The following is an 18,141-nucleotide window of genomic DNA, read 5'->3' as shown; positions in this document are numbered from 1 at the left end:
GTGCAAAGGCTTTACCACACTGATTACATTCATACGGCTTCTTTCCAGTATGTGTTCTTTCATGCATTTGAAGAGTACGGTGACGTGCATAGGTTTTACAACATTGATTACATTCATAGGGTTTCTTTCCACTGTATGATCTTTTATGCATTTGAAGATGACTGTGATGTGAAAAGGCTTTACCACACTCATTTTCTTCATAGGGTTTCAATATAGTATATGTTTTTTCATGCCTGTGAAGATGACATGCAAAGGGTTTAACATGTTGAGTATATACAGATGTATTCTTTCTAGTTTGGCTTTTTTCATGCCTACAATGATAATGGTACATGTGAAAGCATCACTACATTTAATAAATTGTTGATTATTATTATTATCTGTATAAATTAATTTTACAATTTAGTCCTATTTTAAAGAAGAATTATATGTTAAGGTTTAATCACCATGTTTACAATCTTGTTTTTCCCTTTCATTAAGGCTTGCTTTTCATCTCTGAGGATAGCTGATAACAGCCTTTATTACAGGGTTCACATTTCCAGAATCTTTTTTTCTGTATGAGAATTTTCATGTATTTGAAGAGAACTGAAAAACTCAGAGCTTTACCACTCTTATTGCATTCATAATGTTTCTTACACTGTGAGTGAAATTACATTTGCTAAGTGTACTAGGACAAACAGAAGTTTTTACATTGTCCTAGTACTCATGGCGCTTTTCTGAAATGTGAGCTTGTTGATATATTAACAATGAGACTAGGAAAACAATGACTTGTATACCTGTACATCAAATTCAACAAGTATACTCAACATGGAGACTGCTATATATCTTCTATTTGTTCTAAGAGAGAGGTATGTTATATTTCTTCACATCCCTATGCTCATGTGGCTTGTATCCAGAGGAACATATGATATACTTAGTAAAGGAATAATAACAAATATAAGGATTCTTCATTGAGTTCACAGTTTGACTTTCTGTACTCATAGACTTTTGGTATCTGGATTGAGGCCTCTCCACGACAGCTGCCCTTGATTTGTGACTCTAACTTCCCTCTCACTAAACTTAACACAATCACAAGTATGTGTGTTAAACTACCTTTTCTATGGACTATTAGTGTAATAATGAGATTTACAGAGATTATCACCTTTTCAACATGTATATCTTTTATAATATGAAATAAATGCATTGACAATTTTACAGAATAGCTCTCATTGTATTATGATTCAAATGGAAATATAGGTTAAGGCATCATTTCCTTGACTTCTTTCTTAAAAGAATGACTTTCAAATGCAGTTCACCTATCTGAAATTAAGGTATATGATTTTGTGATAATTTAATAATCATCAATGCAGTTTTTATTTACATTATTGCTTTGGTTTAAAACCTGTAGGATACATTACAAATTCTTCAGAGGTACATTTGTATGAGCTTATACATGGAAATTACCTTTCATGTCTTCTAGAATTTTGACAATGTTCTTCAATATTATGGTCTTCCCAATTATATCCTAAAATGTAGACAGAAAAATATATGATATATATTGAAAATTGTAAAAAATTTAGTTACCATATAAGCAAAACTTAAAACCATGCCTGATTTCTTTACCCATTCTTCTTTCTCAATCATATTACAAAAGAGCATCATTAACCAATGAACACTTGTCCCCTTATTTGAAACATGAAAGATAATTCAGTCTTACCTATAGTAGTGAGGTTTCTGTAGGTCTCTACCATCACATCTTTGTAGAGACTCTTCTGGGAAGGATTCAGCAAAGTCCATTCTTCCCAAGTGAAGTCAACATGCACGTCATCATAGGTCACTGCATTCTAAAATATCCCATACATGTGTACAACAGAAAGCATGAATTGACAACACTATAAATGTGTACTTCTTTGACAGTATAGTCATATAATTCTGGTGCTCCCCATACTTATTCCATGACATAGACATCATAATTTAATCAACAGGTCACTTTAGAAGCAAACTGAATAGGAGGTTCACCTCTGCCATTTCTGAACCCTTTGAATCTGATATCACCTTGCAAGAGAAATGCCTACTACCCAACAATGAAATATACATAAAGAGATAAACAGTACAGAGTATAGATAAGAGAAATTGTATGAATGATTGATTTCTAACTACAGAAAAGAAAAATAAGATAAAAAAGCTGAATGCATTGAATCATGCCTCTAATCCTTGTACTCAGGAGGCAGAGGCATGAATATTTATCTGCCTCTGAGTTGAATACCAGCCTAGTCCATGCAATCACTTCTACAGCAGCCAGAAATACATGTTAATTACCTGTTTCACATGAAAAAATCAATCAAACATGATAGCTAGAAATAACTCATAGGTTTTTGCTGAATTTTCTACAAAAAGTTATGCATTCATTTCAACTCTTTATTCATCTACCAGAACCTGAAGTGCCCCAATTTAAACTGCAACATAAATAAGATTTTACTAAAAGGCACTGTGTTTAAAAAATTACAAATGGACAAATGAAAACAATAGCAATTAATATGCTGATTACAAATAATCAACACAGAGCAGGAAAGAGTCCTACTGGTCTTGCATACCAATGACTTACATGGGGGGGGGTCATAACTATGCATTATTCCAAGTTCAAGGTGTCTAGTACCATCTTTTGATCAATGTAAGGACCAGGTACTCACATGGTGCATATCCATGCATACAGGTAAAATACTCTTTTTAAGATAAAAATTCAAAACAAACAAAACAGGCAGAAAGGTTATGCACCTGCAATCCAATGACTCAGAAGGCACAGGTAGTATTAATGTCATGAATACATGCCATCCTGGGAAACATAATGATACCCTCTGACAAATTTTAAAATTCAAGATGTGGGTGAAGCTCAGTACAACAGCATATGCTTGATATGAACAAACCCATGATACAATATAAAAACAAAAAAGCCAGGAATGCTGGCCAACCTTTAATCCCAGCACTTAGAGTCAGAGTGAGAGGTTCCCTGAGTTTGAAGTCAGCCTGGTTTATAGAACTACTTTAAGGACAGCTAGGGCTACAGAGACAAATCTTGTCTTCAAAACAAACAAACAAAAATATAAACAGTAGACTACCAAACCACCTTAGCAACAAATAGCAGATAATTCTACTATATCTTATATGATTTAGTGATAGAGTTTATGACGGTGGGGAAGTTATGACATCAAAAGAAAAGCTGGCTGATTAGTTTCAACCACAACACAGTAGCCACAAAGAACAGGAAATGGTTTGAGGCTATAGAAACTCATATTGTGAGATTCCCTTCTGGATGCTGTGATTATCATCGGTTAATAAAGAAACTGCTTTTGGGCCTACAGCACAGCTATAGGACAACTCTTAGGTGGATTGGGAAAACTAAACTGAATTCTGGGAGGAAGAAGGCAGAGTCAGAGAAGTCTTGTAGCCCTGCAGGAGACAGATGCTGAGAACTTTACCTCATAGTCCACAGCCACACGGCAATACACAGATTAATAGAAATTAATTAAATTAATATGTAAGAGTTAGCCAATAAGAAGCTAGAGCTAATGGGCTAAGCAGTGATTTAATTAATACAGTTTCTGTGTGGTTATTTTCAGGCTGAGCAGCTGGGAACTAACAAGCAGATTCCCACAACAAACTGGTGCCCACATGGCCAACTAAAATCCACTTAAAATCTTAGAGAGCTTGGAAAGGAATTTTAGACACTAAAAAACTGAAGTTTAGCCACATTTCTTTCCCCAAATAGGCTTTGCTTACTGGTGACATGCTTTGGCACCTTTAAGAGAGTTTTTCCTGATTTAGAGGTAGCAGAAAAAAGGCTGCACCATTTTGAAATGCCGGCTTTCTGGGCTGTGCTGCCAGTGTGAACTCTCTTTCTGGAGGACCAGTTATAGGGTCTGTGAGAAGATTGCTAATGGCAACTTAGACCCCTTGCGTGCCTGTAAATGGGGCAATGTACATGGCTCTCAGAGGCAGCAAATGTGCCTCTGCCACGTTGATTCGCTGTGTGAATCAAGCAGGCAGGCCATATTTGCTCTACCAATGACCCAGCTTAAGTTCATAAGAAGTGCTTAGCATTTTAAGAAGCACTCATGAACAGTAAAGGATTACAGATACACAATAAGACAGATTCACACATAAAAGACCTCTAAATGAGACACAGTATGTTTAAAAAAATGTACATAGAACTGGGAGAGAAAAGAAAAATAATATAGAGGTTATAAAAAGAAGTAAATGGTTTATAAAAAATGAAATAAAGTCTTTAAAGAGACAGTACAGACAGTCTTAAAGGAGTAAAGATAATAAAATAAATATCGAAAAGTAATAGAATAAAAACAAATAAGCCACATAAAGATGTACTATATACAGAGTGTCTGGATTATGTCTATTATTATGTTTTCTTTGCATTTTTTGACTGTAAAGGAGCTAAGAAACCAACATATATGCTTTAAAGGTATCATATCTTCAGAATTTGGGTCTAAGGATTTGTTGCTTTAGAAAAGAGGTTCTTCTTTGGTTTCCACAGAGGATGAGAACCTGTGGAATCCTTCCAGACTAATGTGGCTTGATGACTCAAGGCCACCCTAAAGGTCACTGTGAATGTCCCCAAAAATTACTTCACCAAATAAAAAGCAGGAAGCAGTTTGGAGAGAACTATACCCATATTCCCAAATACTGTTCATGAATGTTTGTTTACATTTAAAGGGGGATATGCTAAAGAGATTTGCATTGGTATGGATCTTGGTTTGTTGATACAAATTTAAGGTCAATTGTATTTTAGGTATTTCTCCTCTTGATTAAAGTATTGAATTTGTGCAACTCATTTAAAAATGTATGCATAATTAAATTATATGTAAATAGAGAGTCATCTATAATAGCAATAGTCAAGTTTGTACTCAGTTAGATTTTCTAGATGTACAGAGTTGTATTTCAGATAAATAGTGATTCTTCAAATCTTTCAGAATATGGCATTTAAAATGTTTTAAGAGCTTAAGCCTTTTCAGGGCAATGAAACACATCTGCTCCTGGTGGCACCAATCTACTTTGAGAGGATGATGGATATCAAAGAGGCTCCTTATGGAGTTTGTTAGCCATTTGAGCAAGAAACTGATCTTGCCTGGACTGTTTGATGAACTGGACATGCAAGACCCACAGAGAAATGACTGCTGAACTTGCCTAAAGGTGAGATGATTCTTGGGGGGTTCCTTATTCATGAAAGAGTCTGCCAGACATTATGCAGGGCACAGAAGACAGCAACTGATGAACTTTTCCATTGCAAGGCAGAACAGGTCTTCAAATTTCCTGCTTCATGGAAAAGTCTGCCAGATACTATGGGCCTGTGGGCTGAGGACTGGATGCCCCAACAACATACAAGAACTTTGGGTGACTGTCTGGGCAATGAGATGTCTCTGTCATTTCTAGAGCTTTGGAAGTTACTTACAATATACTTCCTGATTACTTAGGTAATAGTATATCCTTCTGGAGTCTTTGATGGAGTTGAAGAATTTATAGTTATAGTTTTCTTTAGTTATGATAAAAGATAAAGTAGATATAAATACTGTAACTATAATTCTTGCACGATACCTGTTTTGTTATTTGTAATTTTACTATGTTAAAATTGAAACCTTCCTTTCCATTTAAACAGAAAAGGGAAGGTGATGTGTGATTCCCTTCTGTATGCTGTGATTATCATTGTTTAATAAACACACTGCTTTGGGCCTATAGCAGAGCTATAGGGCAGAACTTAGGTAGGTGGGGGAAAACTAAACTGAATGCTGGGAGGAAGAAGGCTGAGTCAGAGAGAAGTTAGGTAGTCCACCCAGAGACAGATGCTGGAAACTTTACCTGGTAAGCCACAGCCATGTAGCGATACACAGATTAATAGAAATGGGTTAAATTAAAATGTAAGAGTTAGCCAATAAGAAGCTAGAGCTAATGGGACAAGCCATGATTTAATTAATACAGTTTCTGTGTGATTATTTTGGGACTGAGAAGCTAAGAAAAAACAAGCACCCCTCCTTACTATATGATATCACATTCCAATGAGAAATTTCATTCAGAAAAACTCCTCCTACTAATGGTTTCACAAGCAATCAAATGAAAGTTACCAAGAAGAGGCGCATGTTAAAATACATCTTCTTATCTGGGAAGTTTTTCATTCAATCAATTATATTCTGACCTGGGTCACTATATGCTCATGGTCAACCATGAAGAAAATTAATTTAGTCACTTCAATGATACTCATAGTCTGCAATAGCCCTTACACTGTTCAAATGTTCAAAGTCTCTTCTGATGTTCAAGACAATCACTTGACAGGGATTTGTTGACAGAGGTTTCTGTCCTGCCTAGTCCCATAGTCATTCGGTCCCAAAAAAATACACAGATGTCTACATTAATTATAAACTGGTTGCCCTATTAGCTCAGGCTTCTTATTAACTAATTCTTACATCTTAGATTAGTACATAATTCTTGTTTGTGTTAGCCACATGGCTTGGTACCTTTTATCAGTGAAGCATTCTCCTCTTTGTTTCCTCTGTGTCTGGGTGACAACTGCAGACTGAGCCTTTCCTCTTCCCAGAATTCTCCTGTTCTGGTCACCCCACCTATCCTTCCTGCCTGGTTACTGGTTAATCAGCATTTTATTAAACCAATAGAAGTGACAAATCTTTACAAGGTACAAGACCATTGTCCCACAGCAAGTAACATCTTGTAAAACTCAGAAAACAAGTTACATCTTTCCAACATACAATGGTACAGAATACCATTCACACTACAAAGTAGAGAAATGGAGACATAGTGAGGAAGACTGAACCAAGGCAAGACTGAAGCATAGCAGGACAAACATCAAATCCTGTAGCTCTGTCTCAGATGCACAGGGCTTCAGTTTCAAAGGATTTAGATGGCCCTATCCCTGCATTTTCTCATACATTGATCTCTTTGGTTACTTCCACTTCCTATATTCAGTTAGTTCTCCATAAAAGATGTCTTTTAGTTTAGAAATCTCAATATTTTGTGGTATCAAAATGCAACCTAGGCTGTATCAAAATACAACCCTTGCTGTTGTGGAATAATATTGTAAGATGTGTTATATTTATTTATGTTGTGAAACAATTGTTTCAATGATGCAAATATATGTTGCATTCTTTTATGTTGCATTTTTTAATTCTGTGAAGTTCTGATACTGGGCTGGTCTAAAATACCTGTTTGGCCTAATGAACAGTCAATAGGTTGGTAGGAAAGAATAAGAAGGGCTGGCAGGCAGAGAGAATAAATGGGAGGAGAAATCTTGGAGGGAAAAAGGAAGGATGACCAAGAAAAGGAGAGGAAGGCATGGGCCAGCCACTCAGCAAGCCATAGAGTAAGAAGTAAAAAAATGTATACAGAAAAAGATAAAAGCCCACAGACAAAAGGTAGATATGACAATTAGTTAAGAAAAGTTGACTAGAAATAAGACAACCTCAAACCAGGAATTTATAAGAAATAAAAAGCCCAGTGTATGTCATTTTTTGAGAGCTGGGTAGAGGCCCCCAAAGACTAAAAACAACAACAACAATAACAACAGGTTTAATCCTCACAGCTTCATGAAATGGACTCTCACAATCTCGTCACTGGGTTTCTGACTCTGCCAAACATGGATGCCAGTAACAATGCTGAGTTGTAATCACAAACTAAGAATCCATTACATTAAATGGTGATTCTTTCTTGTTTCCAGGACCAGTACATGATGAGTGATCCTGAAAAGTTTAACTTCTTAGTTGACAGACACTAACACACTTGGACCACATGTGTAGCAGATTTTGTAAGAAGTTGCTTGCTAGGACTAGGAATCACTTTGCTTACTCATTACATAAATAGAAGGTTTATGTGGATGGAGTCTTACTCTTGGAGCACCTTGCTGGACTTCCATTCCATGGCAAGGGTCTTTTCCATAATAGTAAGAAACTCCTTGGAAATCCCTACTTGTTTCAGTAATTGGCTGCCACCTGAAACTATCTTTTCATTTTCATTTATTTCAGCCCCAAATGTTTTCTTTTTACTGCAGACCTAAATGAATCATCAAGAATAACCTTCCAACTGATCTAATATTTCATTTAAGGAATTAGCCCATCATTTTTTAATTGTGCTTTACTAAATTTCCAGGTCACAGGCAGAAAAAGAAAGATTTTGGAGCAAAAAATAACACACAAATGACCTCTAACTTAATCTGTTATGGAGTCTATCATTTCCAACTGAAATCCTATGATCTCAATCTCTACTTTCTGGCATTCCTCTTAACATTTCCATCTTCCTGGTCCTACAAGAACAGCCAATTTAGTTCTGTGTACTACTTTCTATGTATTTTGCCACCTAAAGTCTAGATATCTTCTATGCTCTTTCAAGAGACATCATTCCAGGTTCTGCCTAGCATCAATGTTACTTTTGGTTTTCCATTTTTTGTTCTAAATTATATTTCTGTTTTTCTGATTAAATCCTCTAACCAAAAGCAGCTTAGACAATGAGTGGGGCTGATGAAATCCCATGCAGAGATCCCTACCCAAACAGCTTGAGCTCTAGGAATCTTGTAGAAGGAGGGTGTGAGTATTGTAGCATTCAGTGGTTGAAGAAATCAGGAGAATATGGCCCACACAAGCAACTAAGTAGGGCATATAGTGGCTCAAAGAAACTGATGTAGCAATCACAGAGTCTTCATGGCTGCATACATGCTATGGTTGTTTAGTTTGGGATGTTTGTGAAATCTCCTAACTGTAGGAGTCATGGTGTGTCTGACTTTTTTGTCTGTTCTTAGGATCCTTTTCCTTCTATTGCATTACATGGTCAAGCCTTGAAGAGTTTGTGCCTAGCCCTATTGCACCTTGGTATGACTTATTTGGCTGATATACCTGGGATGTCTGCTCTTTTTTGAAGGGAAAGGAAGCAGTAAAGCTGGGACAATGGGGATTAGGTGGGGGAGGGACTGGAATGAGTAAAGGAGGAATTCAATCAGGATATATAGTATGAGATAAGAATAGATACAAATAAAAATAAAAATATATTTAGTCTAAGTCCAATGATCCTTATACTCTGTAGCAGCCCAAACATTGAAAATGTCCAAAGTCTCTTCTGACACTTAAGACAATCTCCTGACTGTCACATGTTGTAAAAAAATAAATATTTACAACATATAATGGCACAGGACATATTCCCATTCATAAAAATTAGGAATATGACTGTGTTACAGCTCCCAACTTAGGCAGACTCATGTGTACGTCACACCACTCAGAAGAACAGATAGGTAGACCACAAGCCCATAAAATTTCCACACTCCCTACATTCCCACAGACACAATCCTCCAGCAACCCTACAGCTGCTATGCCCCAAAACCATGTACCCACCCTTATATCAGATGCATAGCCTCTGCTCAAGTGCAGGCCACATCAGCCAAAAAAACAGGTAGGAAAACTAAGGCGAAGACTCTCTGCTGGACCAGAACCTATGCCAGTCACCAGAAATTCACATAGGTTTCTTGTCTGTGTACCTCCTCCATTCTTTTGATAATCCCACAACACTATCCCCAATCCCACTTCACTCCTTTTCTCTGTGCTGTAGCCTAAAACTTGCGTGGAGACCCACACACTATCTGCAAGAAGTCTATTTAGGCCACCTTCCAAATGACCTTCCTCATTCTCTCAGATCCTCTCAACACTATCCCCAAGTTCCTTACCCTCTCCCAAACATGGACAGACACTCCCTCCTGGAGCAAAGGACACACCATCTGTAAGATTTCCAGCCCTAACTTGGGATGAGAGCCTCTGTTCAAGCCACATAAAGCAGAAAACTAGAGAGCAAAGAGAAACCAAGGAACAAAACAGCCATGCAACAAAGACAAACTGAGAAATTGGTACCTAGACCCACAAATATGTCAAACCAAGATACCCGGACACCAGCATAAAAATACAGTCAACAACAGCAAGAGCAATAAGTCACTACCAGATTCCAGGTATCCTACTATTATTGTAAGCCCTGAACATTCTAACACAGTTGAAGCACAATTAAATTAAAACAAACTTTATAGAGATAACAGAATCCCTTAAGCAGAAAAAGGATAAATGAAGTATTGGAGAAAATTAATCCCTTAAAGAAAGCCAAAACATAAACAAAGAAACAGTTGACAGAAATGAATGAATCTGTTCACGACCTTAAAATAGAAATAGGAGCCATTAAAAAATGTGAACTGAAGAAATTATAAAAATGAAAATCTAAATAATCAAATGAGACCTACAGAGGCTTGCTTCACCAAAAGAATACAAAACATGAAACAGAGAATTTCAGACTTTAAAAGCATGATAAAAGAAATAGATATATTGATCAAAGAAAATGGTAAACCTAAAATTTCCTGAAATATAACATCCAGAAAATTTGAAATACTAGGAAAAGACCAATCCTAAGAATAACAGGAAATGGAGAAGAAACTCACCCCAAAGGCATAGAAATTTCAAAAAAATTCATAGACAAAATCTGTCCTAACTAAAATGACACAGGAGAATGCAGGCCACAGAATCAACTAAGTAGGGCTCATAGGAGCTCACAGAGACTGAAATAGTAATCACAGAGCCTGCAGGAGTTTGCATTAGGTCCTCTGCATATATGTTATCACTGTGTAGCTTGGTGTTTTTGTGCAACTCCTAACAGTGGGAGTGGTGATATCTCTGAATCTTTTGCCTGCTCTTGGAAGCCTTTTCCTCCTACTAGGTTGATTCATCCAGTCTTTGATATGTGCCTATCATATCAATTTGCTATGTATGGCTTTATCGATATCTCTGGGATATCTGCTCTATTCTGAAGGGAAATGAAGATTGAGTGGATCTGGTGGAGAAGGGCATAGTAGAGAGGACTGAAAGGAATGGAGGAAGGGGAAACTGCAGTTGGGATAGATTATAGGAAAAGTGATGTGTGATGTCCTTCTGTACAAGTGTTGCTTTTACTGGTTACTGAATAAAGCTGCTTTGGCCTATGGCAAGGCAGAATATAGCCAGGCTGGAAGAGAAATAGAGAGAGAGTAGGCAGAGTCTAAGAGATGGCATGTAACTGTCAAAGCAGAAAGACACCCCAGAACCTTATCAGTAGGCTACAGCCTCATGGTTATACAGAGATTAATAGACATGGGTTAAGATGAAAGAGCTAGTTAATAAGAAGCCTGAGCTAATAGGCCAAACAACCCGTTTCACTCTAATTGCCTTATAAGTCACAAGCACTTTTGAAAACCAGTTTATTGCTATTTTTTGCATATGTTTGTGCAAGAGTGAGAATGTCTTCCATATGTATTTAAGTAACAGAAAAAAGAGGGATTCAGAGGCCCTGGATCTGAAATGGTAGAGTTATGAGCTTCATAACTTGAGTGTAGGTATCTGAACTCAGATCACCTCCAAAATGAATATGTGCTGAGCCACCTGTCAACATCCATAATATCTTTTATCCAATAAACCAAAAGTCTCTCATAGATTAACAACAAGAGCAATAAAACCTAAATAAATAAAGACATAAATAAATGATCCTTGGAAACATGATGCATCAATGTTAAGATGATGTGTATGTTAAATTTGCACCATAAATAAATACAGAACAATGACAATTCCCAGCAATTTATAACAGAAAAGCTGATTACAAAACTACATTCGTATTGAAAGCACATAGACTAATGAATGAGGTTATAAAAAAATAGCACACAGATTGACATAATATGACTTCTTTCTGGGTGGTGGTGGCACACACCTTTAATCCTAGCATTCAGGAGGCAGAGACAGGAGGATCTCTGTGAGTCTGGAGCCAGCCTGGTCGACAGAGTGAGTACCAGGACATGCTCCAAAGCTACAAAGAAATCCTATCTTGGGGGAAAAAATTACCACAAAGCTGATCAATCAAGAAGTGTATGATATTTGGGAAAGAATAAAGAGAATGGAGAGAAAAAGCCAAGAACTAAGGCAGAAAATATAGTCAGCTATTAATCAAAAGACCAAAGGAAACTTATTCAGGAAACGTGTGATCTTGACCAATGTTATCCAGCTACCTATGATTATATGTGTATAGAAATTAAAGACTTCACAATTTTCACAAAATTACCTCAAAGTGACCCTTAAACTGTTGTTTCTGACCCTCCAGAACTAGTTTTTCTTCTGGAGAGAGCCCATGCTCTAGATCCCTCTCTGCAAAAAGAGATGATTTACTGCTATGTGTAGATGGAGCTGTAGGTTGCTGTCCCACCAGGCTCCCGCACAGCTAGATCAATACCCGAAATAACAACACACAAATTGTATTCTTTTAAACACTGCCTGGTCCATTAGTTTCAGCCTCTTATTGGCTAACTCTCATATCTTGAATAACCCATTTCTATTAATGTGTATAGCATCACGAGGTGGTGGCTTACCGGGAAGATCCTAACATGCATCCATCTTGGAGAGGAGAGCTATGGCATCTGCCTCACTGCCTTCTTCCTGCCAGCATTTAGTTCTGTTTGCTCCACCTACCTAATTTTCTGTCCTATCAAAGGGCCAAGGCAGTTTCTTTATTAAGCAATGAAAGTAACACATAGACAGAAGACCCTCCTCCATCAGCTATGGTTCTGCAGCCCCTTAGACCTCCTTGTGTTTTCAGGTAAACCCAGCCATACTGATGCCCAATCCCAAAGCAATATAGAATAATTTCTACTTCCTGTCACATGGATTATAGCACAAGATGTAGATTCTGCTCTTTCTACCTGCGCAACACCATACATGCCTAAGAAACCTCTGCAGCTTAGAAACTCTCTTTGTCCCCTGGAACTAATCATCAATGAATCACACCATTGCAGCTGGTGGTAGCAAAAAGTTAGAAACATTTAAATCATGCATTGCTAAATCAACATCACTGTAGTTCTACCAGCTTTAAAACTACTTGAAACATAAGACAAACTTGAAAGTTGACAGCAATATTCAGAACTTCTAGAAACCAGATTATCAGTTTTCAAATCTGTCTTCTGATTGTAGACCAAAAGCATGACTCTGTGTGTACAGTGGACAGTCAGATTGATTACAAGCATAATGTCCTACCATGCCAGGGCTGCAGAGTCTCCCTCTCCCCAGGAAATCCATACACAGGGAGGCTCAGAGGACAAGGAACACTGCCCAAATCATACAGCAACAGAACCAGAGCCTGGCTCATGGTCCATCCAAATCCCAGCAGAAATGACAGCTCAACAGACCTTCTCTGAACACCCTACACTCACTATGGCATAGCTTATGGTCTTCCTTACAACTCATTACAACAAAAGTAGAGAAGAATCCTGGAAAGAACCTGCAAGCTACCTGACACTATTATTCCTGATTGCTAAGACTTTCCAGAGTCCCTCACTGGCTAAGGCCACCTTGCTGGGCCTCAGAATATTATCATCTCCCCTAATGGGTGATCAGAGATCAAATGACTCAGAGAGCACAGTAATTCCTGCTCTGTCCTCCCGGCCCAGAAGACAGGGCCTTAGTCCAGAAAGTTTGTATTTCAGTACACATTCATCCACTTTTCTAAAGCATACAGTTTTCCTCATCCAAAGCACAGGGTCCTTTGTTTGCACATTCCATTACACACTCAATGTGCAGTACAGCCAACCCATCGCATCATACCTGGGAAATCCCGTGGCCAAACACAGGTCACATTCACAACTGTTGTTAAAGACAAATGGACCATGATTTAGAAGATAATAAGGGGTCATGGTAAGGCTTGGGGACAGGAAAGAGAATGTGGATATGATATAGTTATAATCTCAAAAAAATATTTTGAAAAGTTGAAACAGGATTTATGGCCATGTGCTTCAGAAAAAAGGGATTTATATTAGAGCACATCAAAGATTTCTCAAACCTTTTATCTCAGGATATATATCTAAAACAAGTAAAATAACATTCCTGTTAGGCAGGGTCACATTTTACTCAGATCTATTTTCGTTGAACTATTGTAACTATAGTAATTTGGTTTCATGATAAGTTTGGTTCTTTATCCAGATTCTTGATTGCCTGGTCTGTGGACATCAAGAAATGACCATCAGGACATTGGTGGAGCACCTAAAATTGATTACCTGGTTCTGCATTGCTAATCTCAACTACTGTTGATGTAGGAAAGTTCTCAGCCAAGGTCCTGTCTCTCCCTTTCTGCACTGTGAATCTACCAGCTTCAAGCCTGACCTATGTACTCACCCTCTTCATCTACATTAATACACTGAAAGTCAGAGAGACTGGAGGTCTCTCATTAGCTGGTTTATTTTTCCTTCCCACTGACCAGTCAAGATCCAGTCCTGAAGAAGTTGAAGGACTATCTACCCAGCACTGGGCAGCAGAGACAGGAATATGTTTTCAAAGCAATTGTAAATTACATAGTGTGGCCGGGCGGTGGTGGCACACGCCTTTAATCCCAGCACTCGGGAGGCAGAGGCATATGATCTCTGTGAGTTCAAGGCCAGCCTGGTCTACAAGAGCTAGTGCCAGGACAGGATCCAAAGCTACAGAGCAACCCTGTCTCGAAAAAAAAATTACATAGTGTGAGGCAACAACATTACAAGCTCATAGTCTCCCCCACTCTCAAAAAAGGTCAGAGATCAAGGGCTACTACCCAGGTCACCATGAAGAAAAACAGAACCTGTTTGGCTCAAGGTTCATTCCTGTCCAAGCAGCTCTGACAGCTCAGCCAAACTGCTCTTCCTGGTCTGGGGACAGTTGCTTCTACATTCACCATGACATGGCTTCTGGTCCTCCTTATAGCTCAGTACAGCAGAACAAGAGAATCCTGGAAAGAACCTGTAAACTACCTCTGGTCCTCCTAATTGCCAACCAGAGTCCCTCTAGGACCACCCAGCTGGGCTTCAAGACATTGGCAGTTACCCCACTGGGTAGCAGAGATAGAATGTCTCAGAAAGCAAACATCCTCCAGGTTTGTCCTTCCACACTATAGGCAGACAAGAACCTAATCTGGGAAATTTCTAGTTTAATAAAATCTTCCATTCTCCCAGAGCACTCCCTGTTCCTCCTCCAAGGCACCGGGTCCTGTGTGTGATCTGTGGACCCATGAAATGGCCACACAGGACATTTATGGAACATCTAAAATTGATCACCTCACTACTCACAGCTAATGTCAACTACCATCACAGCAGGAAAGCTTTTACCCTCCTTCTTGCCCATCCTTTGTCTGTTGTGACTACACTGGCTTTACAGTTGGTCAGTGAACTCAATTCTTACATGGCTCCCACTTCACTTGTAAATTCACAATAAAATCTACAGAAATTGGAGGATACTCATTCACTGATCTATTTCTCCTTCACACCGACCAGTCAAGGTCCAGCCTGGTAGGAGTTGCAGGACTGTCTTTCAGCACTAGGTAGCAGAGGCAGGATTGGGTGTTCACAGCAATTCTCAGTTACATAGTAGGATGCAAACCTGAGCTACAGAAGACATTAATCTAAACCAGTCGTTCTGTGCCTCTTTAATACAGTTACTCTTGATGTAGTGATCTTCCCACCTATAAAATTATTTATACTACTTCATAACTATTTTTGCTACTGTTATTAATTATAATATAAATATCTGTACTTTCTCATGGTCTTAGGCCAGTGCTGTGATAGGTTCATTTGATCCCCCAAAAGGAGTCATGGCCCACAAGGTAGAGAATCACAGCTATAAACTTATATAAATAAATAGATGAATAAATAAACAGCACTTAAAAATGGAATGAAATTCAAAAACTGGGAAACATTGGAAAATAGAAACAGATTATAGCAGTCATGCCTTGCAGAAAATGAAATCTAAAAAATGATAAAAAATAAATGACTTATTTTTAATATTTATTTATTTTATTATGTATACAATACTCTGTCTGTGTGTCTGCCTGTGGGCCAGAAGAGGACATCAGATCTCATTACAGATGATTGTGAGCCACCATGAGATTGCTGGGAATTGAACTCAGGACCTTTGGAAGAGCAGGCAATGCTCTTAACCCCTGAGCCACCTCTCCAGCCCCTGTAATTGACTTCTTAAAATGATAAAAAATAATTGAACACTCAGTTACACTGACTTTGAAATAGAGTAGGCACTTCCCTGGTAGGGAGAATGCCATTAATAAGAGAATGCATGACTTGGTGCCATGTAAAATGTTAGCTGCTGAGTGCTGTAAGCTTACACATGGAGTTACAGCCAATTGCCTGTGTCACAAACATCTGAGCTGACTTCACTGTGTCAACCAGGATTGCACATATCTGCATGGGAGAGTTCACTAATTGGAAACTAAATATGTAGTAGTTCAAGCTATCCTCCCTAAACTGTACACCCACAAGTGTCTGCCTTCATTCACAAGGAAGGAATTAATGTATGATGGGAATTACACAGAAAGTCACTCACTGTGCCCCATCACTGTGTCCTTCTTTGTAATGGACACTCCTGCAGCCCATGGCCTTAAACTTCAGTCTAAGACCTAGATATTTTCCAGTATGTTTACCCCCTCCAGTGTACACAATACACCATTCCTACTCTTCTGGTCTGAAGGAAGAAGCCATGCTCCACATGCAAATCCTTTTATTGTTACTGCAATGGACAGTCCCACTGTATGATTCAAACTGGCAATTTTAGCTCGGTGGTGCAGCATACTTGTAATCAAGAATGTATAATGGTTAGCCAGGAGGATAGCAAGGGCAATGCCCTGTGGGGCTGCAGACAATATTCAAGTCCACCTCAATGAGCACAGGGGACACTGAGTCAAAACTGCTTTCCTAAGAGCTGAAAAATGCAGTTGTTTTAGAATTGTTATACTCTCCTGGCACACAAGGTTGTGACCCCATAATGCCCCAAAAGCAGCAGGTCAGAGGCCATTGATGGAGAAGTGGGTCTTCTGGCTGGTTGTAAATCATGGTTGTCTCATTTGTTATAGGAATGTAGCTTAATGGCTGATTAATCCTGCTGAACATTTGCACCTCATGTTACTAATCTCTAACAGGCATGATGTGCATGCTACTCATCTTTGGATATTTGGGATACAGCTCACCGTCACTTAAATTTACTTTGTGTGACTTTATGTCTCCTAAGAACCAATAAATCCTTATACCATTAATTCTATTATCAACTATACTTGTCTACATCACAGTTTAGTAGTGGAGCGCTGCTCTACACAGGAGAATCCGTTTACAAGCCACAAGAAATTGACTACAGACGGATCCCAAACCTAAATGTTAAAAGTGCAGAACTTCTGAAGACCCAGGAGAGACCAGGAGTCTCCGCGTTTGGCAAATGTGCTGATATCTCTCCACATGTGACGATATAAACACAATAGACACCACCATCTGCGGCTCCCGACACTCTGATCTGTGCAGACACAGCCCGGGCAGTGAAGGGATTTAGAGGCTGCCAGCAGAGAGCTGCAAGGTTAGGAATACTGATTGATGGAGGAAGACGCTAAACTCTGTGTCTGTCTGCAGACTCCCACCAGGCCCCACACTCGCCTGGAGCCTCAGCGGCTGCTCCGCCTAGTTTACGGACAGCGGCCCCTCCCTCGCCAAGCCCGGCTACTCCTCCCGTCTGTGTAGAGCAACCCCTCACTCACCATGGTGCAGCCGCCAAGCTGACAGACTTTCTGCCCACCGGAGAGCCCCAGATGCAGTGCTTGAGGGGACTGAACCGGAACGGAAGTCTGGCTCCCGGATGAACCCTCCCATCTGATTTGAGAGTCAACTCGAGGCTCTGATTGGCTGGTGAGGTCTGAGTGACGGGACCAGGTGAGCAGAAGGGACTCAGCACCATGGTCCAGGACTGGCTTCTATCTAAAGACAGACTTGCCCCAGATTGGCTGAATATTTATGCCAAATTCAACAGCAAGTCTCTTGCTAATGTAAATCAATGGGTTCAGTTTTAAAAGGAAGCATACAATTTCAGAAAATTAACTAACATTAAACTAAAGAACCTGGCATTAAAAAAAAAAAAGAAAGAAATGAACTGGTTGGTGGAGGCACAAGGCTGTAACCCCAAAACTCCACAAGAAGGCAGGCTGGTCTCTGTGTGTTCAAGGCCAGACAGCTAGCAATACTACACAGGGAAACACTGTCTTGAGAAAAAAAATCAAAACAATTTATGAGAATCTGCTTTTGAACTTTTGCTGGTGAGTATTTAT

The 18,141-nt window shown here is 39.0% G+C and overlaps 1 protein-coding gene across 1 annotated transcript; it reads right to left on the bottom strand.

Moving 5' to 3' along the window:
- Positions 1-1,436: 1,436 nt before the first annotated feature.
- Znf268 (zinc finger protein 268) lies at positions 1,437-17,723 on the bottom strand. The gene is made up of 3 exons (XM_026784477.1): positions 17,578-17,723; positions 1,694-1,820; positions 1,437-1,501 (listed from the first exon to the last, which is right to left on the bottom strand). The coding sequence occupies exons 1-3, from the start codon at positions 17,578-17,580 to the stop codon at positions 1,437-1,439; spliced, it is 195 nt and encodes a 64-aa protein (XP_026640278.1). The 5' UTR covers positions 17,581-17,723.
- Between the last annotated feature and the right edge of the window lie 418 nt (positions 17,724-18,141).

Source organism: Microtus ochrogaster, chromosome 2, assembly GCF_000317375.1.
Source record: "Microtus ochrogaster isolate Prairie Vole_2 chromosome 2, MicOch1.0, whole genome shotgun sequence".
NCBI classification, from domain to species: Eukaryota; Metazoa; Chordata; class Mammalia; order Rodentia; family Cricetidae; genus Microtus; species Microtus ochrogaster.
Note: the sequence above shows the minus strand (reverse complement) of the source record. Positions and strands in the feature narration are given on the sequence as shown.